The sequence below is a fragment of the Neocloeon triangulifer genome, unplaced genomic scaffold (assembly GCF_031216515.1).
Source record: "Neocloeon triangulifer isolate White Clay Creek 2 clone unplaced genomic scaffold, ASM3121651v1 ptg000009l, whole genome shotgun sequence".
Lineage (NCBI taxonomy): Eukaryota > Metazoa > Arthropoda > Insecta > Ephemeroptera > Baetidae > Neocloeon > Neocloeon triangulifer.
This window is the reverse complement of record NW_026775551.1, coordinates 1,391,807-1,419,031: the sequence shown is the minus strand read 5'-3', so window position 1 is coordinate 1,419,031 and position 27,225 is coordinate 1,391,807. Positions and strand designations below refer to the sequence as shown.

Genomic DNA, 27,225 nt, shown 5'->3' with positions numbered 1-27,225 from the left:
AACGAGTTTTCAGTCCAGCACCTTATCGCAATTGATGATCAATCAGCCGTCTGAGAGTTTGTGGTGTTGGCAGTAAAGGAGTGGGGACTTTGTTCATTGCCCGATTCTAAATTTGGTCACCTGTTAATCTTAGAACAGAGCTCCAGCCAGGACCATGGCCAAACCGGCTATTCCGCTCTTTGGCGAAGAATTGACGGAGCTTAAATTTGACGGGGTAATTGAGTAAATTAATTTATAAATCAAATCTGATATTTTTTTTAAGTTTCTTGACTGGTTCGTTCACGTTGAAGACCCCAGGCCCCACTGGGACGTGCAGCCCACATATCTCATTGCTCAGTTTGCATTTTTACTTGGTGGAATATGCACCTTCATTCATGGTTTTCTTAAAAAACTGATTATTCAAAAAGAAAAATATTTTAGTCAAAATAATTTTTACAGCAATATGGTCTGGAGGTAGAATGCCATTTTTGTGGCTTGGTATTCTTCTCCATGGTCTAGTTGTGGAAATGGCAGCTTACTGGGTTCCGGACATTGATAATTTTTGGCATTCGCAAACGCCCGTGATACTATTGGGACGTAGACTTCCTCTACATATTATGTGTCTTTGTATAAATTAATATAAAATAACAAAACAAAAAAATTAAAGATAATTAACAAATACATTTCAGACCCCTGCTTTCTATACAATGCTTCAGTGGCAGTTTCAAAGCTGCGCCTCCCAAAATGGGCCGAACCCTTTGCCGTAGGACTGACCGTGGTGCTCATTGATATCCCCTATGATATCGTTTCGGTCAAATTTGTTCATTGGACGTGGCACGATACTGACCCCAACATTTATGATCGACACTATTGGGTGCCATGGAACTCTTACTATTTCCACTCATGCTTTGCCGCTTCTTTCACCTTTTGGTTCCACGGCTTTCGAAGGTGGATCAAGGGATGTAATGACGGAGAGGAAACCAAGTGGAAGACAAAAGGGTTTTAATTTTTACAACTGAGGAAAATCAAATTATCTATGATGTAATATGTAATTTAAACTTATAGCTTTATCTACGAATTTGGGGTAACTTGCTTGGCTGCTTTACTGGGAATGCCTGGTGGTGTTCTTCTGTTCTTGCCACTTTACCACCCACTCCATGATATCTACGGAATACACTCGGAGGTCACATACTTCATTCTGTTCTCCATTTTCCTGGCGTTCGCTTGGTCAGGAGATAGAAAAGCCCACCCAGATGCAAAACCAAAAAGTTTGATGCATATTTATCTTCTTTCTGATTATCATTTTAATTTTGACAATCAGCTCATTTCTTGGGAAAAAGTTGGATTCTGCTGGTCCATTTGATTGTCCACTACGCTTCATTTCTCGCAATGACTATTTTCTTCAACCCTGAAGATGAAATATCAAGTGGACTTCATGAAACTGTTGGCCCGTGCAACGAAACTCTACCAGTCAATACAGCCTTTGGAATGGTAAAAATTAAAGCCCTCAGAATTTATAATAAATTTTCCTCGATTTTTAAAGGTACTGCAAAAGCGGAAATACCTTTGCACTAAAGATTATGACGAGGATTACTTTGACTTCCACTGTGTGAGAAAAACACCTTCTAACCTTGCGTCGTGGTACACGATTTGTGGCACCCCATTCAGGAACAGAGCTGAATACATTGCTGTGATTGGAGCAATTACTTTTTTGGCATTTAATGTATTGCGAAATATGCACTTTAATGCTGGAAATGAGGTTGACACTTCTAGGAGAAGCGCAGCACAACTTCTGACCAACAAAAAGAAGAGAAACTAGAGGAACCTGAACCTTGCTGAACCCAAAAATAAAAGTTTCTTAAATTACAAATATTTCTTATCTTCTTAAATTACGATTTATTAATTATTTTAATAACAAAGAAATTTAGCAGAATTTGGGAAATACCTTCAGAATCGGGAGTAGAAAATCAGCCATTCTTGTTTAAAATCCACTAAAATGAAATAAAATTGAGCACTTGCAATTCATATGGCCAAAAAAATAAATTACCTAATCATGTGTGCCACTTCCCAGTTGGATTTAAGCTCCAGAACATCAGATACAGTGACTCCGTCAGCAGTCACAATTGCCATTTGGTACTAAAAATTTGAATATTATTAAATTAATAAAAATATTAAGGTTTTAATTACCTTGGGGAATGAACGAGCGTCGCGATAGTAGAGCACCTCAAGGCACTTCTCCATGATGTCCTTCGCTTGCTGCTGAGTCATATTTGGGTTCTTCTCAGCTGCGTCTCTCAACAGGGGCAGCGCAATGTAGCCACCATACCCTGTGGCAATGTGTCTATCCTGATAAGCCATTCCCCTCAGGTCAACAGCGCCTAAGAAAGGAACGCCTTCCTGTATGCCTCCAACTACGTAATTGTTCCACAGGGGGTCAAAACGGTTCCTTCTGTTGTACATGACTCTGGTGAGCCAGGTGTACAGAGCTTTTGGCTTGAGGGAGAAACCGTCATCAGCAATGTGTTCGTCCATGCTAAAAATTTGCAAATTATTTGGTATTCGCAAGGGACAAATCAGGCAAGGATATTACATTTTCTGGTCGATGATCCTCTTCAAGTACTGGAAGTCGGCATAGTCACCACCAACTCCGACAGCGATGTTGTTGTTCACTTTCATCACTCGCTGGCAGTCACGGAACCGGGCCATTGAGCCATAAGATCCAAGGGTGTCTGCACAGATGATCACACCATTCTCAAACTTGAGACCAAGCACAGATGTTCCAGTGGTGATTGGTTGCCTAAAATTACGAAAGTTTAAATAATATCAAATGATAGAAAATAAAACATTTTCAAAAAGCAAATTTTCAAAACTCATGCCGGTCTGATGTGCAAAAAAGGTGGCCCGATTTTAAGGCAAATTTCTTGCAGAAATCTTCGAACTTACTGAGATCTCTGGGCCTCTTTATTGCAAGATCCACTCTGCATTCCTGGGAAGTTGTAGAAGGCCCCTGGGGCAGGGCCATTGTGCCAAAAACTTTTAGCAGAAAATGCATCGGTGCCGAGATGAGCCATTTCTGTTGTATTTACTCGCTTTGTCATTCCCAAGCGAAGGTGCTGCCACCAAATCAAAAAAAGCGGCCTCTCATTGGTTCAATTTCGAAATTCGAAAATCAACAAAACAGCGCGAGAATTCAAAATTGAGAGACAACATGTCGGCGCAGCAAGAAAACCAAAACATTGGCACGAGAATCTCGGATAATGCAAAAATGGTTGTGATAGATGGAAGCATTTTAGAAGGGGTACGAAAATTTTTGTTCAATTTTAAGTTAAACAATAAAATTTACCACCAACTTATCATCGCAGGGTGGACAAATCCTTCGGATAAGCGTCGCCTTGAGTGCCATCAAGAGGATTCCGGTCCAAATTAAAAATATTCGACTTGGGAGGAAGAAACCAGGCCTTGCTGAGCAGCATCTTAAAGGTTCGTTCATTCTATCATTCTTATCAGATTTATCTGAGATATTTAAATAAATGTTGATGTAATTTTACGCAAACTCAGGTATAATGCTTGTGAGGGACATGTGCAATGGTGTTTTACAAAATGGGCATGTCGGTTCAACTGAAATTACATTCCATCCAGGGGAGCTTACGAGTGGAACATTTACATCAAAGATCAGCACTGCTGGGTAAATTTTTAAATTTTGATTGGATTTAATGTAATATTTAATTGATTAATTTTTCTCAGGAGCATTGCTCTTTTGATGCAAATTGCAATACCCTGTGCCCTGTTTGCTCCTGGGCCATGCAACTTTAATTTATATGGTGGAACTGATGCTGATATGGCTCCACCAGTAGACTACATGAAATTGGTAAATTCGCATTAAAATTTGTAATTGATTGAAATTTGGATGTACTGGTATTCAAGGTTACAACCGAGTTGCTTTCAAAGTTTGGTGCTGAGCTTGAAACAAAAGTCATAAAAAGGTATTTATCTAATAAAATAGCTGGAAACATGTAAAATGTTTTAATCACAAATCGACTGCCGTTCCCCTTTGCAAGTAAAGTCTAGTGCAAAGGTTTTAATGTGGTCGAATAACAATTTGAAGCTTCTTCACCCATTTTCACTATTAGCTGAAATGCTGAGACACTAAGTGAATTTGGTTTTGCTTGCTTCTACATTTCTAATATTTTGATAAGTTAATTAGCAGATTTTATTTTTTAAATTCCTTTTTATTCATTAAAAAAATCTTTTTTAGAGGATTTTTCCCCAAAGGTGGGGGTGAGGTTCATGTCTCCGTTCAAAATGCAAAGGAAGGCCTCCGGCCTGTGTCTTTGACAAATCCAGGTGTCTTGGAATCTCTTACTGGTGTTGCTATCGTTGGAGGATCATGCCCAATGAAGGTATTTTTTTTTAACTAATTTTTTTTTTATTCACTTTAATAAAAATAACCTTAACAGGTTGCAAACGACATGAAGAAAGGTGCTGAAAACGTCTTGCTTGAAAAGTTCAGCATCAGACCTAACATTTCTGTCCAGCAATGTCCTTCATTCTGCCCTGGATCTAGTTTATTGTAAAAATAATTGCACAGCATTCAAGCTTGATTCTATTATAAAACATGTAACAGGGTTGTTGGAAAGTCCTCCACAGGATGTATTTATGGAGTCAGTGTAATTGGAAGTAGGTCTAGAGTGGCACTTCAGCAAGGAGAGCAGGTGGCTATTGAACTTGCTGAAATTGATCCTGACCACTCTTGCGTTGATTCGTATGCACAGGACCAGGTATGGAATATTAAAATGTTAAGCGAAAAAATCTTAATAGAAATTAATATGATTTTAGATAATTTTGCCAATGGCTCTCGCCAATGGAACGTCAACAGTGATTTGTGGACCATTGACTTTGCACACTCAGACTGCCATCGAAATTGTCAAACAGCTATCTAATGTATGTTCTCCGTAACTATCGTAATTGTCAAAATAATTAAGATTTTTCCTTTTAAACAGGCAAAATTCCAAATCGAGGAGTTGTCGGAAAAGGTTTTCAAGATTACTTGTGTTGGAGATCCACCTGGTAGATATTAAACTCTGTCTGAAAATTTCCCTTTCTAATATTTGCTTTTTTAGCTCTATAAACATTCAAAACGTCAAGTTTCTTTCCTAAGACTTGCAACCAAATCCTGCAAAGTCGTAACCTTCAGTGCCTGACCCTAGGCAGGTCAGTTCTAGAAAATGAGTGCAGGGTCATTTTCTAATCTCCAAAGCTCAGTCAAATCTCTTGTCGTCGTATATCTTTAGGTAAGAAATTTATTTTCATTCCAATGTTAAGCATAAAGTTTCCAAATTAAAAAAAAAAATCAAAAAATGATTTCAAAATATACCCATTATAAGAAGGGTTATTAATCACAGTCATTAGCAAAAGCTAATAAATCTTGCTAGTCTACTTTTAATTGAAGAATAGGTAAAGAAATATCAGTGAGCTGTATTGTCTGGTTTTTAATTTCGGAAAAACCTTCACAGTTCTAGATTAGATAATATCGCTCAAGTTGATTTTTGTTGGGGACCAAAAATTAGTTCTTGATATTGAATGTAAAAAATGGATGAACATTATCAGGCAACTTAGAAATTTTTATTGTTTTATCGGGGGAAATCCAGAATAATCTGCCTCTCAAATCTATGTAAACCCATGTGGCATTGTAGACCATATTTTATTTCAGAACTTGTGTATTCACATAGTTTGCAAGGGCCTTAATGCCTTCCCAAGTTTCAGACACAATCGGTAGAATATCCTCTGGGAGGGGTGCAAAACCAAATTCACCGCCGGCTGGTAGCTCCCACGTGTAGGAGTAGGTGTTGTTGTTTCCAACTGCGTACGCGTAATCCATGCTCGCTCCAACAGCAGGGACTATTTATAAAAAGGGAATTCGTTTGAATTTTTTCATCGTATTGTCACTGAAAAATATTCTCACAATAAACGTTGGCGCTACTTCCGATCACAAATCTTGTGCCGTTCACAGCTTCAATCGCTGTTGCTGTCAGATTAGCAGCTTTGGCCTGGTAAATAAACATGCTCTGAACAATATAATATCCGCAATCTTAATTACTAACCAGCTCGTCATATGTAACTGGAAACTCGTACGTGAATCCCCAAGGATAAATCAAGAACTGGAAAAAAAATTAAATTTATTGAATTAAGATGGGTTAAAATAATAATACTGTTCCATAGCAGTGTGTTGACATATAAAGAGCGAGGCCTCCATTATTTTCAATATCCCTGAGTGCAGATCCGATTGCTGAACTCTCAGCTTCTGAAAACGCTGCTACTCCTCTGTAAGCCTCGCTGCAGGGGTTTGCATCTCCGTCAACTTAAAATTTTCGTGTGAGCAAAATGGGCAAAAATCTTTTTACGTTTAGTCCAGTACTTCCCCAATTGATGTCATAATTTCTGTTCGGGTCTGTGCCAACGCAATCAGAGCCAACATTCGGACTCCTGTTTTTCCTCCAGAAACGATCCTAATTAAATAAAAGTTTTAAGGGAAAACCTAGTTTTAAAAGGCCTGGCAGACCTCATTGAATGTGTAGTTGTAGCCGTCGGGATTAGCCACCGGTAATATGTACCAATCAAACAAATCGACCAGTGCTTTGTTCTGATCATAATTTTCGACGAGCTCAAATATTGCCTTCAAAGCCAGAGGGTGGGTAATGTGCTCCCTGGCATGTGTTCCCGCGTCCAGAAAAATGCCTCTCTTGCCCGGCCCGTTGCTCACTTTGACGGCCCTCAAAGGGTTGCCCTCGTAGGTGGTTCCCAACTCGAGCAAACTTGAATGCAAAGGGTAATTTTGAACTACCTCCGCAGTGTAGTCAAGAATCTTTGATTAAAAAAAAAATCGTAAATTTAAATACAAAGAAATAACTTTTTCTCTTTTATACCTCTTGGAGGGTCATGTAACGGTCAAAAGAAACAGCTCGATTCAATGGAATGTCCATTAGCTTTTGACGTTTTTCATCTGCTTTTGCCAAAACTCTGAAATAATTTATCGAATCACTTCAAATTTAAAGTAAAATTTGGTAAACCTTACGGCCCAACATCTTCAATGTAAACAGAAGGTGCCAAATTCAAGTGCTCAAGTTCACTCCAGAGCTTTCCAATTGAAATCTGCGAAGTCATGACGTGCAAAGGGCGACCGACGGCAGGTCTGGCCCAGAATATGTACTCGGGATCATTTTCTAGTCTCCGAGGCTCTGATAAATCCCTCAGAGTAACAGTTCTTGAGGTTATTACTTGGTACCTAATTTTTAATTAGTTAATTTTATACTTTTTAACTTTTATCAAAATACTTGCCCGTCGTAAGATTTATATGCACTGACGACAAAAATTGTCGACAGAAAACATGCCAGCAACCTCATTGTGCTCAAAAACTGGTAGAATTGACAGCTCTGATGGGTTTCTACTTCATTATATTTAACTGATTAAGATATCATCCAAGTACTGATTTCTGTTTATCACATCGCGCTCCTACCATAATTATTGATTTATTGATTTTGGCGAAGAAAACTAAAAAATGAGAACAATATTTTCTTAATTATTCTTAAATTATCAATTTTTCGACGTAATGCGTAGTTTAAAAAAATTGTTATTTTTGCATTATTTCTTTATTCCATTTGTTATTAATTTTTTTTTTTTTACATTGTTGTTTATCAAGCTTCTCTGGAGACTAATATACTTATTATGGCACAACAATGCGCGTGATTCTTTTTAGAAATACAATTTTTGAGTCAATTGTTGCCTTCATCAAGATCCGTCTTAATCAAAAGCTCTGCATTCCTTGCTGATTGATTCTAGTTTTTCTAGTAAAAAGCTTATGCAGGAACACTTCAGTATGACTAAATTAAAAGAGCACATCGTTCTGCAGTACGCGCACAAAGACAGCCTCGAATATGTCACACAGCTGAATATGGTGTAAGTTAAATCAAATAATTTTTAATTGAAAAACATTTGGCGATTGTTTCACGTTCCGAGCACCAAAAGTGAGCACCGGAGTGGATGCGCCGCTCGGTGCGCCTCGCGACCGGCGCGCCTCGAAACTAACTCGGTCCGTGTTATTTTTTCTTCTTCCTTGGACGGCGATTTCTCCTCCGTCAATCCGCGGCAGTCGGTGTCTGTGCGCCCGCGAGCCAGGTGTTGCGAACAAAGACCTGTCCGCGGGGCCCTTTCGCATATGAATACTGCACTCTAGCTGTGCTAGGTCTTGGCGTGGCTTGTGTGCACCGCACTCGCCAAGATGTCAAAGTTGACGGAACCGATGATCATCGCGCGGGCCAAGTCGTCCGATCTGAACACCATCAAAAAATTAAACTGCTGGTGAGTGTGCCTCTTGCTCATTCGACTTTGCCAAAGGAAAGGAGACAAAAACGCCAAGCACGTCTCTCGCTCAATCACGCTTTTTGCTGAGAATTTAAAATCAGGCATAATTAAATGTTCATTGTCTTATACAGAAAATCCTCTTTGCTCTAAATTTTCTAGTGATTTTTATTTTATTATTTTTATTCTACCTTTTAAAAAATCTGTTTTTACAAAATATCGGGCTGTGTTTGCAATTTTATCTCTGTTTAAATGAACAGTTTTTTTTCAACAAATTTGAAAAAGAAGAAACACAAAATTTACAAAATTAGGATAAAAGGATACATATTTTCCAAAAAATAAATAGTCTATTTTTCACTCTTTCTCTTTCTAAATTAAAAAATTGGCCAAATTTTATTCGTCTTAAAAAATTGTTTGAAACAGCTCTTTTAATTGATTCAAACTGCTTGAGTAAGAAAGTAAGTGTTTATGGAGATAAGGAAACGTTCAACCTATAAAATGCAACGCCCGTCTGCAATTGTGCAAAAGTGCACTGTCAATCGATCACAAAGATGCAGCTGGACGTAGTGCGTAATTGACGCTGTTTGCGCCACTGCGATGCCTCTCGATGATTGTATAATTATTCGCTCGCGTGCTGCAAATCAGTCGCGTCGAGGATGCACCTGGCACTGACAATGAGAGACTTTGAGACTCATTAACAATTAATCCCGACACAAACCGATCGCTTTGCCACTTGACAGAAGCAAGTATAATTGGCACTCGGCCGCCGCGAATCAATATGCCACACCGAGAATAGCGAGTGTCAGCACAGAATCCGTTCAAGTGCTGCAAATATATTAGCAGCCGGAAAATTCGCATCAGACGCGAAAAAACGCCGCCTCGGTCAGTGTCCGATTATTGATTCGGATTAGGCGAAAAATCAGAATAACGGTCGTAGAAAAAAAGGGTCGCTTCTCTAGTCTCTGATACACGGAGCCGAGTAACGGAATTGGACAAACCTGCCTAGCCTCTAAATAATAATTCCACTCGCGTTGATTTGCGATCAATTAACTCTGAGGAAATGAGCTACTTTTTTCTTTCATCATCCGTTTTGTCTCCCGCGGAGAATGTAAAGGGAAGGATTTTTGTTCTGAATGATCATGTCGCGAGAGCCAAGCAGTTTCCTGATCAAATATGTACAAAAGACAAGTAGTTCTCGCGGGCTGCGCTCAAGTAATGATTATGAAGAACAATGAAGAATGTTTTCTTTTTCTTGACGTCGTGTTTAAGTACTTGGGAGTTACACATGCTGGCGCAGAATTTTCGCACCATTGTCGTGTTTTCGCAAGCTCTTGCATGAAAGTTTCAATTAAATTCACACTAATTTAACACAAAGAAAATTCGGTCAAGCGAGAGCTGAATGAATTATTAATAATTATATATCAAATTTGCTTATTTCATCTAAAATTTAGTATCAAAATCTTTGTGAATTCAAGTGCATTATGTATAAAAAATTTAGTATAATGAATATTATCTTAAATCACAAAGAAATATGCTGAAAATATAACAAATAGTTAAATATACATAAAGCAAACTTTAATTTTATTGTGATATAAAGATGAGCAAATTTATTATTTCTGCATGATACAGCAAATCCCTGCTCTACTAGTTTCGGTTGCGCGTTGCAACCCTAATTCATGAGCTTTTGAAAAGAAATAAGCTGACATTTAACCATTTTAAGTACATCTAATTAAATTAACATGCAAATAATATTCAGAAAATTTTAAAAATAAATTAAAATATTTTTCTTCCTAATTTTGAACACAAAATATTGGAATTAATTTAATTTAATTCGGATTAAATTCAACAAGCTGACAAATTTGTAAAATGTGGGGGGAAACAAACACCTCGAGAGCCAAAAGGTTCCACAAAAAGAACGACAAGAACCTATATAGTAACTTTAATTTTATATTTTATTTTTCTTATTCTGTTTGTGCCAGGTTTGTGCTTATTTTTTAAACTTTTATGTGCCATGCAGTTTTCAATCCTTTAAATTTGGAATACAAAATATTTAATTAATGATAATTTCTATGATTATTTATAATAATAATAATAACAATAATTTTGCTGTTTCAGGGGCAACGAGTTGACTGACGTGAGCCTGGTGCAGCGAATGCCTAATGTAGAAGTTCTGGCCCTCAGGTGAGTTCCTCTTCATTGTTTTGCCCTCGCTCTCTCTCTCTCTTCTTTCAATCTCGCGAATCCTCTTTGGTCTCCTGCTGTGAGAGACAAGGGTCACGGTGTGAGGTTAGGAAAACACGGCGAACCATTCACACGGGTAATTACTCTTCTCGGCGTCTTCCTGCAGACAACAAATCGCCATACGGTGCCAAGCCCGAGCGACCGACTAAAATTAAAATGCACGCGGCGTGTGTCAAAAGGCAAAGGTTCAAACCTAGTTCAAACAACCGTCCTCTGAATTTTCGCTATTTTGCGCGGATGGAATGAAAACCTTGTGCGCTTCAACTTGAAGGCGTAATTCGATTTGCTGAGAATAAGCAGGCGCGCGTGCTGTTCGTGGGTTGAAAAGTGATGAAATTCATCTGGCTATGGTAACTGAGTCGTGCAGACTTGCTTGCAAAAAATTTGCGTGGAAACGCATTAAGGGATTATATTTTACAAGTCGCTCAATGCTTTTATTTTACACCCATGAAAGAAGGCTTAAGTTTTGTTTTGAACAGCGCTCTTTCCTGGCAATTCGGAGGCGTGAAATCATACATTTCTTGAGTGGGAGCAACTTATACATTTGACCTAACCTTAACTTAAAAATTTCCAAATTGACATTTAATATTTCAAACGGATAAAAAAATAAAATGCTCCATTAATTTTTTAAAAAGTGTAGCTATAAATACAAATTATATTTTTTTTATCTTCACTTCTTCAATTAAAATTTTTATTTGAAATGGTTGAAGCAATTTGTGTGCATTGAAAAGTTCATTGGTTTTTCTAGAAAGGGAAGTAGTAAAAAACATTGATGAAAGGCGAAAACAAGAAGTCCACTCGTGTTAATGAGAACCGACCTTGCCGACGATATTGTTATGCCATTTCGCCGCGACAAACACAAACACACAGCCCCTTATATCCATTGTTACTGGCAACTCAACACGCAGTCAACACCCTCTTTGTTTAATGAAAAGTTACAACTGAGAAACGAGTTTAAAGTCATTTAATTAGGTCGGTACCTTCACAATTTACTAAATAATAATGTTCTTGAAATTTAAAATAGAGATACAATTTAAATTAGATCCATAAAAAATGTGTTCATACGAATGGTTTTGATTTAATTTGTTTCAATATAAACTTATGCTGAAAAAATCAAATAAATACAAATTAAAACAAATTTTTTTTATTTGCAATGTTACTTTTTTCTCACTCAATTATGCTTCATTTGATTGTTTATTTAGATTTTTCAATGCTTCTCGTCCGAGCTAATAAATGTGTTATTTTGTAAGCTGAGCTGAACAATGGCGAAGATGATTCTTTGCTCGTTACTCGCCCTTGCGTCACTCAATCGCGAAATTAAGTAATGAAGTTCGATCGCGATGTCAATTGCGGGCGTTCGATAATTTTCCAATCAATTTCCGCCGTTCCATTCGAAGACAATGGCGAGCAGAAATCGTTCGAGCGATTGTTGAGAATTCACGGTCTGCTGTGTGGTTCTGGAGAAGAGTTAAAAGTCGCGTGGGTTTGTGACTTTAGCACACCTTCCTCGCGAGAAGCGAAAGCAAAGCCGGTTCCGCCCACTGGAGCCGTGTGCGCCTTAAATGGGAACATCTACCTGAGGAGTTGTTCCAGCGCGCTGCAGATACAAATAATAAGTTTCCTAATCGCCATTTATGCGCACGGCACGGCTCGAGTTCGCTCTCTGTAAAAGTCCAAGTTTAATTAACTTGGTGATAGAAAGAGAGGTGGAATTTGAAGGGCAGTCGCGCATTTTTGTATCTTTTCGTCCAGCCAAATTCTCACAACGAGGACGTGACTGTTTTCATGTAAATGGGAAAATGAGCATAAAAAATTTCTGGCTGTTGCACGATAAAAAGTGCTTCAAATACAACATTCATACATTAACAAAATATAAAATTTAGGAAGGAAAATACTGTTTTGACCAATTGTCGCATTATTTAATAAAAAGTCACATTTTTCTTCGTTCGCATGAATTACTTTTAATTAATTTAATTCCAATTCAGTTTTGTTCATTTTGCTTCAAATAGTTAAATTTAAATCGTCATTTATGCATTGTTAACGCTTACTTGTATTTATTTCCGAGCTTGGCATGTGCATTTTATCTTATTTCCCATTATTGCCAAGCTGCTGTTGGCAAATCCATCGCCAACATTGGCATTGCTCGAGTGCTCTTGAATTGTTAATCTTATCGGCGCCATGTGTGCCTAGCGCAGATTTCCTTTTTTTCGCCCAAATCCATTTCAACTCAATTTTTATGATATAATATTCCGCTCTTGCCAATAAAAAAAATGAAATAATAAATTGCCACTTTATCAATCGGTGTTTTTCAAATGAAAGGAAGCACCGAAAAGGAAAAAGTTTCACTCACTATCAGGCTCTATAAAGGAAGCTGAATCTTTTTCTAGCGTTGCAGCCAAGCGCATCACACGCCTTTTTCGTGAGTGCTGATAAAAACTAAGTAAAGCTAGTGTGCAAGTGAAAGTAATTTTAATGTAATCGCAAAACAAACCGCACTGCCGTGACTCACATATTACGCTGCGTGGTCGGCCAAGTACAAAAACGAGCACTTCGTCCTGCGTGGGAACTGTGAAAATTGATTGCGGCGCGCGGGTTTATTTCATGCAGCAACATTCAAGAGCAACTCCTTTAACGTTGGTCACGCATTATTGGCCGCAATTCACGGCAGACGACGGCATTTATTTTCATTTGCATGCTCAAAAAGAACCGCAGTGAGTCACTCCGCCGTGTGGGACGCTTCGAATGTGGCACCTTGTTAATTATCTCTTGAATCCAAATTGCAAAATGAATGTTAGGCCAACGGGCGGTTTCCTCCGCATATATATTAAAATCCATCTCTCAAGAGAGCAGACTGACAGGTGGATATCAAATCAAAGTGACAATTAATAATCCGACATTGATTTATTGCCTAGTTGAACACGGAACTATGTAGTTTTTATTAAAAAATATAAGCTATGCTAAACAATGAATGAAAATTTTACGCTCTGGAAACCAGTTAAGAACCAGTGATAAAATTATTTTAAATTTTAGCATTAATAAATGACACGTGCAGCAATAGCATTTTGTGAAAATTGACTTAAAACTTCAATTTTCAATTTAATTTAATAGTTTAAAAGTAATCAATTTTCCATTTTAAATTTAAATAAAATTTGAGGTACAACAACTCTCCGTATCTGGTTCCTGAATTAATTTTTCGATGGATATCTGCATGATCGTATTTTACATTTTGAGTTTGCCAATTTAACAAATTTCAAGCACGAGTTATTCAGATTTAAACCTTACGTCAAAGGAACAAGTTTGTGTCTATTGAAATGTCAATTTAGCTTGCAAAAATCTGTTTAACTGCCCTTTAAATTTTATCATACAGGAGCTAAAATATTTATGCAGTTCATGAATGGATCGTAAAATTTGCTCCTAAATATTATCTTGCAAAAACTGAAACTTGTTTACTCCTTCGCTGGATCCGTCATCTGTGAAACGAGATATTTGGTCGACCTTAAAGATATTCATTTTATTCCTCTCTTCTCGCACCAAAACGAGCAACAAGGAAAGTCGTCGATTCGAATAAACCCGGGCGTGGTCTTCGGAACAAAAATCCTCTCTGGCCAATGTCAAATGAACTACGACACAACTCGCCGTGTTGTGGAGCAGTTTCCGATTATTTGTTTTTTAATGAGCAAAAAGGAAAGCATTTTGGCAAACAAAAAATAATGCATCCAACACACCGTGAATTTGCACGCTTTTGTGCTTCTGAGGAAGGAAACTGCGCGACGTGAAGTGAACAGTTGTGTGCAGAGTTTTTGTTTCCTTTGCCAAATAACGTGGGCAAACATGGTGAACCAAAACGGTGCGTCCTCCTATATTTTGTGCATCGAATGCGCTGTGGGAAGATTCAAATGGACAGATTCGTGATTCACCGCGTTTATTGCTTTGGTGGCGTTGACGACCCGCTAGCGAATAAAAATCAAATATTGCAATAGTAATTTCAACCCACCCATAAGACAATAACGTCGTGTTATTATGCAAATAAATCTCGTTGAATTTTTAAATTTGATAAAGCTTGCATATCAATTTTCTTCAGCATAAACATGAATTCACTAAAACAATAAACATTATAAACAATGTTTAAAAAATAAATAAATGAACACCATAAAAAAATTCATTAAAAAATAAAAAGTATTATGTTCGTCAATTTGTGTTGATCTGCATAAAAATTAATATAAATTCAAAGGATATTATTTATTATGTTTATTTACAAATTTTTTTGGACAAAATTGATATGTACTTGAGGAGATGATCATTGATCTTAGAAATTGGGCTTTTCCTCGTTGCAAAAATCGAGCTGTTTTTTTTATGAATAAAAATAATTTTCGCAACGAGGAAAACCCCGATCAATTATTTACAAAATAATTTTTTTGCGTCTAAAGACTGCTCCACTATTTACCCCCCGTCGTCGCTAACGACCGTCTGGAGACTCTGAAGGAAAGTAAATTCCATTCTTTGGATAAGCGATTGAGAGATCACCGCATTCACGTATAAATTCGCCGTCGCGGTTTTTGCCCTTTCGCCTTTTCCAGCTTGGATGAAGTGTGCACGCAGGCGGTGCTGCTGGCTTTGCTCGGCGCCTGCCAGTCAGATCAATAACCAGCCGGTCGGTCTGCTATGCTATTCCGAGACCTAGTCAACAAATATACATTTTCACCTGAATCTGCTGACGGGCATTAATAAAAATTCCTGCTCGGAAATATCCCGGCGCCTGCGAGTCTGAGATTAAGTGATGCCAAAATAAATCTGCGACCCAAATCTATTCAAAAATTTATTCATGCAGAAGAACCTTTATGGAGGGGAGTATCAATCTTTCAAAGAATAAAAAATGTGTCTTCTCTCACCTAAAAATCTCCTTTTGATCGCCCACACATGCACCAAAGTGTGCGCAAGGCGTTCTCTATGGCATTCGGCAAAATTTCTTTTCTCACTAAAATCGGTTGAAGGATATAAATTTATTTTATGCGATTTCTCTTCTCATTACACAATGTTATGGAAGAAATTTTTGAAATATGCATTTGCAGCCGTCAATTTTAAATGTTTAATCACTAAATTATTTAGAAGAAATGATGAACAGTAAATTATAATACTGTGCATAATAATTTTTGATGTTTATATAAGTAAGAAATTTTTTTAAACATTAAATTTATATTTCATATTTTATACGTATTTTTTAATTTCTTTTTGGTGGAACATTTTAATATCATATTATTTTTGATAAATTAAAACTAGCACGATCAGCAGTGAATCTATCTCCGAATTAATTTGTAATTTGCAGTTGTGGGCGTCGTTATATTTTCCTTTCTTACCTTTAATTTCAAATACTGTGAAATTGAAGCTTCGACATGGTTTTAGAACTCTGCATCACGACTATTACACAATGCGATGAAACGCCCTTATTGATTTCATCCCCTAAGGAGTGGCACGTGGAAAAGTGCGCGTGGCGAAAAAGCTCTCATCCGTCTCTCGTCGGAAAAATTATCAATTGAGCCGCACTGCAGGCGTTACGAAATAATTTCCATCGTGGTCCGGTCAGCTGACCACAATTTTATCACCCCCAATCAACACACCCTTTGCCTGCAAACAACCCTGCTTATCGACCCCATCTGCCGACCCACATCTGTAGCGAATCTGCGATGCCGTCGTTGCCGTGTAATTCCATTTCGCGCGTCTCTGTTGTTTTCGTCACTGCTAATGCTTCTGTTGCATGCGAAAATTTTTTTGTTGTTGCCAAGAAGCGCTGCTGACCGAAGAGCACCACTCTTCTTGCATCCAGGTCAGATCAATACAATCTATTTATTATTCGCTCGCCACGAGCCGGGCCAAACGATTTGCACTACTTTGAAATATGGCACCGCGCCTTGAAGACAAACACCAGCAAATGGGATCGGGTTTCCTGAGAGAGGACGTTTGTAACGCAAGAGCTGGAAAATCGATTGTAAATGTCTGCGACGAGGTCTTGCAAAGTTATTCACCCCGCATTATTAATTTAGAATGAACTGCAAATGTTCTCTAATTAATTACTACAATAATTTATACAAATTGGGAAAATTCTACATTATTTTCGTAGGGTCAAATAGATAGGCTATTTTTTCCACCTGAAATGTAATAGGTGAACATCTTTTCATCAAAATAGTTTAAGCTGTTTCAAGTTTAACTGTTTTAATACGCAGTTTTTTCTAAAAAGAGGTGATTTTAGGTTAAACATTGAAAACTAAAATAAATTATTTAAGATAAAATAATGTCTCAGAATGTGATTTTTTTTTTCATAAATAAGCAGCTATATTTTTTCTCAAATGGGTGATTTCAAAACGTCAATTTGTACTTCAAAAAGTTTTATATTTTGTGCTTTTTTTTTATTGAAGTTCATTTTTTAGAAATCAGTTTAAAAAGCACACGTTTTTTTTTTTTTAGAAATCAATAGAAATGAAGATCACTAAAGTATTCACAAATCTTGCCACAGCGTTTTATAGAAAAATTGCGGCAAAATTAATTGAGAAAAGATTCTACTTAAATTTATTATTTTTTATTTCGTAATAACGGTGCTTAGTGCTTATCATTCTGAACAGTGGGAAGATTTGTGTTTGTAAATTCGGAGAGGTAAGATGTAATTTTTATCATATCAAGGACTGCGTTGAAAAGTAGTTAAGTTTACGCGAAGCTGCAAAATTGCAAAGTTTGGAAAAAAATGTAAATTAAGAAAATCGGGCTTGTCCTCGTTCCACGATCATCTCCTCGAGTGTCAACTTTTTCAAACAAATTTGAAAAAAAAATTAATAAATTTTGCCTTATATTTTTTATCTTTTAAGGTTGTTGCACGCCTATGGCGGTCCATTAATAAATACAATTAAATTCATTATTTTATATAATTTTCAAAATCAATTAATAAATCAATATTAAATTTTAAAAAATCTTACTTTTATGCATAATTATACTATTTATGTAGTACTTTCTTTGAGTAGAGCTTTTCTCCAAACTCCAAACCATATTCTTTCATTCCCAAAGGAGAGTTGAATGACTTTTTCCGTCTCTTTGTCGTCACACAAAGGAGGAGTTTGGTTATCGCGGTTCTTTCTTCAACACCGAATGCTCACAGACTTTTAGTCGATCAATCGGATTCCCACGCCCGAAAAAAAAACAACCCCGTCTCAGCCACCGGCCGTAAAAAGTGCAAGAATAGAACGACGCACGCGAGAGCGCCCTCGGATCATTCGGAGGCAAAAAAAAAAAAAAAAAAATATTTCGCGTGCAAGCGTGACACCGTTGGGGCGATGCGATGACGACGGGATAATGCAGCACACGCCCTCGCGCAACCTTGGCACTGCCCATCACCGAACCAACGAACGAACCTTTTCGATCATTTTCTCAAAAGCTGCTCTTCTGCCGGCTCGCTCATTTGCATTAATTGGCTTCCGTTCTTGCCAAACATCTGCTCGCGCACAATTTCGCCGCTCACATTGTTCCACAATTGCACGCGAGGTCAGGCAATAATAATGAAGAGTGTAATCTTTATTGTTTCTGCCGAGTGATTTGTGTGGAAATAAATTACTTCTGTTCGGCTCGATTGCTCATTTCTGCAGATCGTAATGGGGTTGGCATTTAAAATGTTCATCAATTTGAATTGAAAAATAATTTTATTCAAGTTCATTGTTCTTGTATTATAATCCAGCGAGAAATCAGAATTAGAAACCAGGGTTTATAGCAAACCTTTCCCAAAATATATGTCGAAGTTTTGAATTTTTTGATAACATTGCATTTTTTTATTGAGTACAAATAAAAATTAATACATTGAAATTTTCAATTCAATTCGTTTTATTTCTCCACAACAAGTCAAAGCATCTGAGTCTGAATTTTAAGCTAATAAGTTATAGTTATTTTTAACAGTTAATTAATTAGGTACATTTGGGTAAATTAAATGCAAATTTAATACAAATTTTATCCATTATATAATGCAAGTCCATATTGATCATCTTTGCCGATAGTACCGTTTCAAATTATCATAAAATACTTTTTAAGACCGCGATTTTATGCCTGGCCCGTTCCCTGTGCGGTCAAAATTTGTTCCACTTCACTGTGCATTTTTCACTTGAGGGCCTTTTGCGGTGCGAAATATATTCTCAACACATTCATTTCCATACGCCAGCGGCTGAATGGCCGTGATAAGGTTCAACAAAATCGAGTTCAAACAGTGGAAAAATGGAGAATCGGTTTGGGCATTTTTTTGCACTCGGTGGAAAATACTTTAGGGGCTCTGCAGCTTTTTCCTGCAGCGAATTGCGGAATTTCTGCCAAGAGATCTTGAACACTTTGTACAATAACGAATGTATCCTGCTTCTTTGCGGCGACTCTTTTCGTTATATTATATTTTTCTCCTTCCACGCTGCTTGAACTTGGCTTGCGGTTACGCGCCCGCCTATAATTTCAAACCTCGCTTGCTCAATTTCACATCCATCTCGTCCGCAATTTGCAATTAAACCGTCGTAATTACCTTCTTTAATTGACGGTGAATGTTTTTTTTTGTGCCATTCCCAGCGGGATTCGATCATTAAATTGCATTTGCGGAGTCACGGAAAAGGCTCTTCTGAAGATGCAAATCAGCCCACTCTGTTCTGTGCTGAATTGGCGTCGTAACGAATGCAATTTGTCATTGTCGAGTGCATTCGAATGAAGCTGATAATATTTTTTTGTCGATCGTCTGCGAGCGGAACTGAAAACCCAGCTGGTGATCCAGTATGTGCAGCTCGCGGCGTCACACGACATTCCTGAATTATCTCCAAGCTTTTCAAACCGTTCTTTCTGTCCTTCTCCAGTTGACAAAGTTCAAACAATGAAAACGTTTTGTTTCCATTTAAGCCTCTTAACCTTCTCCACCTCTATTTTTGAAGCTTACAGACTTTCGCAAAAAACTGATTTTTATAATTATGAAAAAAAAACGAATTGTTTTTGTACCCTTGTATTTTAAATTTAAACCTTTTAAACTTTTGAGCTTTCTAAAATGTAAAAAGTCATATTAGAAACCAGACCTTCTAATTTAAATTAATGTCTTACTAGTTCTAATCTTAATCCTGTACTTTTTTTTACCTTTTCATAAACTTTCAAAATTTTTCAAATTTTTCAAATTTTCAGTACAAATCGTGTTTTAATTATTCTTAAACTTTATTAAACTCGTTTTATTTTATTTTAATTGCAAACACCTCACATGAAAATCTCCAACCAATTAAAGAAATGCATCAAAAATTGAAAATGGCGAGAAATTGGCAAGAAAGAAACCAAGTGAAACAAAGTATTCTGGCAGTAAATCTCACGCGCGCTGACTCGCTATCTTGCTTGTGCACACGAGAATGCTCATTTCGCATGATTTATTCTGTTGACTCCTCTTATTCACTGGGCAAATATTTGAGAGCCACTTCTCATTCAGTACATATTCACAGATTTATTCCGGCTCACGGCAATAAATCTCCTTCTAAATTGGCTTTTCGCTGCGGTATTGAAAAATCAATTCCGTTTTTATTTTATTTCGAGCAGGCGGTATTTCAAGTTGTGCGCAAAAACTTCCTCTCCTGGCTGGCATGCTTTTCTGGTTTTATTGTTTCCTTTTGCGCCGACCGACGGAGGACAAGCCAAGCCTGCTCGGCTCTTTTATGGGCACATCAGCAACCAGGAGTTTTTGCCCGCGCGATCAAGGCCCGAGTGCGGTCTCGTCATTGCGCCAATTCGTGATTTATTTACACCTCAATTCTCATTGAGCCGTGTTGATCGAGCCTCTTTATTAATTCATTAAATTTATTTCTTGCGTGCGCAGAACTTTCCTTTCGGGCAGGAAGCGAGGAGAAAAGCGCCGAAATTGACAGCCGAGTGCACTCGAATGAAAGAGAATAATAATAATAGTGCTTGTTTGTATCTGCCATGCACGCTGCACGCAGATGTGCATTGGATAGATCAAAGATCCGATAGTGCGTGTGAAACTGAAAACGGAGAAAAAGTGAAATCCACTCAAGATTTATTATCCAATACACACTTCGACGGACGAAAACAACAAAAAGTCGCTCAACTTGAAATTTTAAACATTTAACGCTGGAGTTACTTTGCGTAAATAGAGCAAGAAACCTTCTTGACTTTTCAAAAATTAATTATTTGTGAAATAGGTTTCTATTAATTTACATACATACATAATTTTGCTTTTTATATAATTAAATAAATAAATATTGATCTACAAAAAAAAGATGAGCTTTTGTTTTATCTCTGAAGTTTTTGCAAAATCTTAACCAATGGTGCCGTTTTATCTTCCTTTAAAAACGTTTTTTCTCAATAATTTTATAAAAAAAAAAATTGGAAAATAAACACAAATGATGAAGGAATTATATAAACTAACCAATTATTTGCTCTATTGACAAAGGTTGAATATTAAGTTAACAAAAATTAATTCTGTGTTTTTCTCTTTTCTTTAGTGTGAACAACATAAGCTCCCTGGCCGACTTCCGGTGCTGCAGCAAGCTCCGTGAGCTGTACATGCGCAAGAATTCCATTTCCGAACTCAACGAAGTCTGCTACCTGCAGGACTGTGCCAATTTGCAAAACCTCACCCTCACGGAAAACCCGTGCACCAACTTCGAAGGGTAAAAATCTGAACCCCAGAAAAATCTTTTTTTCAAATGAATCGAGAAAACTAATTTTGAAATGATTTCAGGTACCGCCTAGCTGTGATCAGGGCGCTGCCAAGACTGCAGAAGTTGGACGACGTCGAGGTGACCGACGAGGAGCGCAGGAACGCTCTGAGGCAGGGCGTTGACTTGGTGCACCCTGAGGACGAGGACTGTCAGTACCAGGTGCCGAGCTACCCGTCGCAGGAGCACAACGGCTACTCGAACGGCATCAAATATGAGGTATCGATCGCCCGCTGACAAATGGTGTTTCACCGTCCGTGTGTTCAGGCGGTCCACATTTGTGTCAGAGTGAAATATGGTCCTTGTGATTTGTTTGTTTCGTCCAACTTGTGGTTCTGACCATGTACAATGCTCTGTTGCATTGCATGGCTTGTTAGTGAAAGTTTTTTTTTATCTGGATATAAATTGTTGATAGAAAAACTAACAAAATATAATTATATAAATTGGTCGATAAAAGTATCAATTGTAAAAGATACAGTCCTGGCAAAAAAAATGATGGATAAATTATAACTCAAAAAGTTCAGATTCGATATAAGATTTTTTCACGTTAATTTGCATTTGAATTTTAAGATTTTGCTTTAATCATTTTCATTTAGGATATTTTTTGCTTTTAAATTCAATCAATCCTCTCAGTATTTTTTGTATGTTTATGCTTCACCAGCAGTCTAAATTAATAATCTACCATTTTTCTCATAAAACCACTGAATCTTGAGAATGTCCTTTTTGAACGCTTAAAATCAGTATCGCCACAAATTAAAACAACTAAACTCATTGAAGCTGAATCAAAACACATCGTAAATGAAAAATTAATCCCCCTGAGTATGTATCTAACCAAGGGTGCACGGCTGATCGTGTGTTTGTGTGGTGGTCGCGTTGCAGAGTGACGAGCCGACGTGGGAAGAGTCGATCGAGGAGGCGCCCGCGGAGCCCAACGGCCGGCAGTCGTCGCCCGAAGTAAGCAATGAGGTGCTGGTGGCCCACAAGGTGCGTCTTAACAACAAAGCCTCGTCGTTCACTTACTCTCTGGTGCCAACCACGGCTGCATGTGAGCCGCACAGCAAGGCGCGCCTCATTCGCAGTAGCTCTAAAGCGGTGCAATGGTGTGATGCCCGGGGCAAAGCTTGCAAGGTACACGGGGCTGCCGTTCTCCTCCGTCCGAGGCCCCGCATGCCGCATGGGGGCCCATTTAATTTTTTTCGGGCAAGATTAATCACCTTTTTTGTTGTTTTGGGTTTTCTTTCTCCTTGCGAGTGGCTTTTTTTATTTTTTCTTTTCTGTTTGGTGGAAAGTTGGCCCAGAAATGACAAAAGTCACTCTTTACTTTTGCAGAGGTGCTTTTAAGAGAGCTTCGTGTGCTGCTTCGAGCTGTGTTTGTTCGGAACGTGTTTTCGTGTTGCTTTGTAAATTTGCTTCCTCTTGTTATTTGTCATTTTTATATACCCTGTTCATATTTTCACATATTTCATCTCTCATCTCGCACACTTTGGAATTTTTTTTCAACGTTATTATTGTTTTTTTTTTTAAATATATTTATGTACATTCACGTGGGCTGAATTTTGATTAATTATTTTAGTCAATTTTAATTGCTTCTAAAATTTTTTTAGTTGTGCCTTAAACGTGCATTTTTAACAGATTAATATAAATCAAAATAATGAAAACCATGCCAACGCTGGCAGATAATATTCAATGTGATTAATGCTAAGGGAAATGAAAAAAGTTGAATGCGGATTTGTAACAAAACACTTAAATTTTAGATGTCGCCTGACCAGACGCCTCCAGAAATGGAGTCTCCAGAGCCACCCCGACAGTATCATGATGAGTACGCTGACCGACGAAACGCAAACTACAACAACTCGGAGCATTCAGGGTAAAAAATAGTTTAATGATTAAACTTTTGGTGTGCTGACTCCAAATTTCCTTTGCAGATACAGTCAGCGGCGCGACAGCACCCAATCGTACCACTCAACTGGACAGTCGTACCAGCAGCAGCAGTCCTACCAGGTAATTTATTATATTTTTCTGATTTAAGGTACTGCTGACCCGTGCAATCAATTAATCCTACGATCAAAAAAGAAATAACCAATAGAAATCATCAAAAATTTCTTTTTTATAATAATAGGATTGGAATTTTGTTTCTTCATAAAAATTTGATAAAAAAGACATGTTTCTATTGAATTTTTTCATTTAAATATAATTTATTTTATAATTAAACGCGATTAAATGCATTCAAATTGCTTTAACCTGGTAATATTGGTGACGGTTGATATCCATCGACATAATATGTGATAAAAATTAGTAAAGAAATTAACAAAAATTTAATTTTAACTGCTGGGCAACTAACCTGATTAACATTTTGCTTTTCATGCAGCCGCTGACACCAAACAGCCCTGACCCCCTTTTGACCCCTCAACGAAGGCAAAAGGAGGCGTCCCCTGAGGTCGCTCCTCCCTTCCTGCCGCCGTCACCCTCTTCTCCCCCCAACCTACCCCAAAACACTCCAATCTCCTCAACTTGCTCGCCGTCCGAGCACTGCCCGAGGTTTCGGTCCGATAGTGAGCCGCGAGTTTGTCCCGAGCAGCTGGCTCTGTACCCATGCAATCACCAAGTGAGTAAATTTGCCTCACAACTAGAATTGCACCCCTATCGCGCACCCTGTACTGCTGCAATTCTTAGAATCATCATCATGATTTTGTAACACGGTTTTGGTTTTTTTTTTTGGTTGCTTTAATTTTTCTAGGCTCTCGAAATTGTGCATTTTATCACATTATCTGTAAATTCTGCTAAAGAAACGGAATTTTTCTTTGTAGATTCTTGATATTTGGATGTTTTTGGAGATTTTTATTTATAAGCTTGTGTATAGGCAAAATGATTGACATCAATGTCTAGCACAAAGCCTATTTTACATTATATTAATTTTTTTCTGAAATTATCTGAGCATGAAGATAAAATAAATCTGGCTCAAATCTGATAATTATATCGGCGTTTCTATAATCGTAGGACGAAGACTACTACTACAGATCGCAGCAGCAGCCACGGCAGCGTTTTCATCACCCAAGCAGCATGCAGCAGCACCCGCCCTCTGTGCCTATCACCGGCAACGGCAGACCCAAATCCAGGGTAAGAATTATTTTATTTTTCGTCTCAATATTGTCATTACTTTTCATTTCAAGCAACATATTTTTTAAAAAAAATCGATTTTTTTTAGTTTTAATTGTTTTAGAATTTTTTTAACTGTAATTTTATCAAATGCGCTGGAAATCATATAGAATTTCAGGAAATAAAAATTATTGACACTATTTCTTAATTTTTTTTTCGTACTTGTTACTGTTTGAAAAATAAATTTTAACGGCGTATTTTGAAAAACATGTGGTTAAAAGTTGCAAGTCGCCCATGTTGAAATCTCCTTGCAGACCTCGAACATCTTGTCGGCCGTGCTGTGCCTGCTGAAGGAGCTCGACTACCAGAGCCTCGAGGTGGTGGACAACACTGTGAACGCGCGCATGAACGAACTGATGCACGAGCACAACGCCTGAACGTGTGTGAAGTTTTGTGCTCCGTTTCAAAATCAGCCTGTCGAGTGAGAGAGAACGAAGAAGATGCAAACTGAACCAAGGAGAGACGGACTCGATTTTTTTTTGTGCCCTCTCAGCCGCTCCTTTTTACATTAATTGTGTTTTAAGAAATGCATTTTTATAACCATAGCAGAGTTTTTTTTGTTAACTTTCGTGCACGGAGAGTAACTTGATTAACCAAAACTTTTGAAAAGTGGCTTTTTTAATTTGTGGAGGCCGGCCCAAAATTCCACAAGCTTTTATTGTTTTCATCAACCAAGAGCATTGTCCTCTTGAAGCTGTCAAAACTTTTAATTGGGCTCAATTGGTACCGCCACATGTGCTGGCAGCCGCGCCTCCATAAAGTTCTCGATTGTTGAAATTGAAACTGTCGCCAAGAAAGAAAGACCGTTGATTTAAGAAAAACAATGTATACTGAACTGACAGGACTAGAAATCTTCAATTTTTAATTTAACTGGAAAATGTATAAACCAACTAAAAACTGCTGTCCAGACTTACTTAATGTGTACTTAAAAGCTAAAATAAAATTGGCAGTTGAGAGAACAATTAAACAAATGGAGCGAGTTTAATCTTTAAGAGCAGACCCGACCCAAATTGCAATTAAGTGAGTCAATCGAAAATAATGCTCGAGTGCGACAAGCAACAAGACAAGAAGTCGGAATTAGAATAGGACGGTTTATTTCTGCATGCAACCGGTGGGAGCTCCCGTTCGTCCCGCGAGCTCCGGTGACATCACGAGACGAAAATACGGCGCGATAAAAGTTCAACTGCGGGGCCGATTTGATAATCTTATTGTAGCGCCGCCCGTGTTTTGCAGTACAGAGCTTTTATTTAAATGGTTTCGGGTGACTCAGCCACCCATTGTAGTGCCTCCCCCTTATTGGGGAGCGCCCGCCAGCGTTGCTCGCTCATGTGTATAGCACACGCCAGCCAGATGCCAAGTTCTCTCTGTGTGCACTTCGGGGAGGCCCCCAGCCTTTTATTATTATTTTTCCTCCTTCACTGCTCTAGTCTAGAGCGAGACACACATTCACATTATTTTTCACTCCTTCTCGTCGGCCGACAGCTCGGCGCCCATCTCATTAAATATGTAATTTTTTTTCGTGTATATAACAATGCACGCATTGTATATAAATCCGATGTGGGCGTCTTCGGCTTTGTCCGACGGCATAAAGTATCTCACTGTGACACCGATGCTGGTCTCGTTTCATTGCAATTGACGCTGCATATTATGCTATTTACTGGGCGCTTTTCTCCTCTTTGTTCAGAGAACCAAGGTTTTATTATAATCGCATTACAAGAGTATTCAATCACGATTATTTTTAAACGCGTGAGAGAAGGTAAAAAAAAACTCATTTCATCACTTTCAGAAAGGCAAGAACGGGCTAATGCAATCAAAAAGCATTAGGGTGAAATCGGGAAAGGATGAGGTGTAATTGGCAGTGAAAAGTTACCATTTTGATTTTCACATATGTTGTTGGGGTTGTTGAAAGGTAGCTTCTCCTAAATTTTCAGCTTGAAATATGGTGCGCTTTTCCGGGAAATCGGATTTTTCCAAAAACAGAAAATGTTGAATATCTTTGCTAAAAATGAGAATATATGAATGCTCTTTTCACTACCAGACGTAACTTTTCACGCCCAACAACTTTGCTGTTGATTATTTTTGTATAGGTCAAAGGTCAAGGTCACTAATTAGCAAATTTCACTTTCAAACGCAGTTTTCGCAAAGAAGCACACCTTGGATTTTTTTCGTGATATACAAAAAAATGTAGCCCTAAGTGTGTAGAACAAAATACTTGATTTCCAGATTGGTAACTTTTTCTGTTTAATTGATATTTTTAATTGAATATAAAAAACAGTGAAAAATCACTTTTCCGCAAACGAAACTAATTTTCAAACAGCGATAATTTTTTTTCTGTTAGAGATACGCAAAAACTTGTAAGTACAAAAAGTGTTTCTAATGACCTAACCTATCGAACCATGTATTGATCATGTAGGTCGAGTCACTTAAGGTCATTGACCTCAGTGACCTGTGACCTTGAAAAATGATTTTGCAAAATATTAGTTCATTAAATAATGAAAAAGAGTGCGCCTTTTTTGAAACGTTTCCAATTTTTTGCAATATCGTTTTTCAAGGTCACAGGTCACTGAGGTCAATGACCTTAAGTGACTCGACCTACATGATCAATACATGGTTCGATAGGTTAGGTCATTAGAAACACTTTTTGTACTTACAAGTTTTTGCGTATCTCTAACAGAAAAAAAATTATCGCTGTTTGAAAATTAGTTTCGTTTGCGGAAAAGTGATTTTTCACTGTTTTTTATATTCAATTAAAAATATCAATTAAACAGAAAAAGTTACCAATCTG

The 27,225-nt window shown here is 37.7% G+C and overlaps 5 protein-coding genes across 11 annotated transcripts; 3 read left to right on the top strand and 2 right to left on the bottom strand.

Annotated features, from left to right (window-relative positions):
• The first annotated feature begins 37 nt into the window (after positions 1-37).
• On the top strand, positions 38-1,849 carry LOC132195567 (uncharacterized). The gene is made up of 7 exons (XM_059617660.1): positions 38-214; positions 263-377; positions 439-606; positions 669-978; positions 1,045-1,247; positions 1,301-1,470; positions 1,523-1,849. The coding sequence occupies exons 1-7, from the start codon at positions 155-157 to the stop codon at positions 1,796-1,798; spliced, it is 1,302 nt and encodes a 433-aa protein (XP_059473643.1). The 5' UTR covers positions 38-154; the 3' UTR covers positions 1,799-1,849.
• Positions 1,844-3,385, bottom strand: LOC132195570 (proteasome subunit beta type-4). Its single transcript, XM_059617663.1, has 6 exons — positions 3,323-3,385; positions 2,923-3,092; positions 2,570-2,776; positions 2,167-2,512; positions 2,027-2,115; positions 1,844-1,970 (listed from the first exon to the last, which is right to left on the bottom strand). Exons 1-6 carry the CDS (start codon positions 3,380-3,382, stop codon positions 1,961-1,963), a joined length of 882 nt encoding a protein of 293 aa, XP_059473646.1. The 5' UTR covers positions 3,383-3,385; the 3' UTR covers positions 1,844-1,960.
• Positions 3,169-5,241, top strand: LOC132195569 (RNA 3'-terminal phosphate cyclase). Its single transcript, XM_059617662.1, has 11 exons — positions 3,169-3,277; positions 3,342-3,459; positions 3,538-3,664; positions 3,724-3,847; positions 3,904-3,962; positions 4,235-4,379; positions 4,437-4,549; positions 4,604-4,757; positions 4,816-4,920; positions 4,980-5,046; positions 5,100-5,241. Exons 1-11 carry the CDS (start codon positions 3,188-3,190, stop codon positions 5,105-5,107), a joined length of 1,110 nt encoding a protein of 369 aa, XP_059473645.1. The 5' UTR covers positions 3,169-3,187; the 3' UTR covers positions 5,108-5,241.
• LOC132195565 (cilia- and flagella-associated protein 410) lies at positions 5,130-25,229 on the top strand. 7 transcript variants are annotated; one of them, XM_059617656.1, is made up of 10 exons: positions 5,130-5,270; positions 10,450-10,515; positions 21,069-21,236; positions 21,308-21,503; positions 22,164-22,268; positions 23,039-23,151; positions 23,210-23,285; positions 23,653-23,889; positions 24,282-24,401; positions 24,662-25,229. In XM_059617656.1, exons 2-10 carry the CDS (start codon positions 10,487-10,489, stop codon positions 24,815-24,817), a joined length of 1,200 nt encoding a protein of 399 aa, XP_059473639.1. In that variant the 5' UTR covers positions 5,130-5,270; positions 10,450-10,486; the 3' UTR covers positions 24,818-25,229. The 7 variants fall into 7 exon arrangements, with proteins under 7 accessions (XP_059473639.1, XP_059473636.1, XP_059473635.1 ...); XM_059617653.1 differs by lacking the exon at positions 5,130-5,270 and adding an exon at positions 8,104-8,334 and having other exon boundaries at positions 22,164-22,238; XM_059617652.1 differs by lacking the exon at positions 5,130-5,270 and adding an exon at positions 8,104-8,334.
• On the bottom strand, positions 5,648-7,467 carry LOC132195568 (carboxypeptidase B1-like). Its single transcript, XM_059617661.1, has 9 exons — positions 7,315-7,467; positions 7,052-7,261; positions 6,903-6,996; positions 6,539-6,841; positions 6,395-6,485; positions 6,189-6,337; positions 6,081-6,137; positions 5,942-6,026; positions 5,648-5,877 (listed from the first exon to the last, which is right to left on the bottom strand). The coding sequence occupies exons 1-9, from the start codon at positions 7,377-7,379 to the stop codon at positions 5,681-5,683; spliced, it is 1,251 nt and encodes a 416-aa protein (XP_059473644.1). The 5' UTR covers positions 7,380-7,467; the 3' UTR covers positions 5,648-5,680.
• Positions 25,230-27,225: the final 1,996 nt, after the last annotated feature.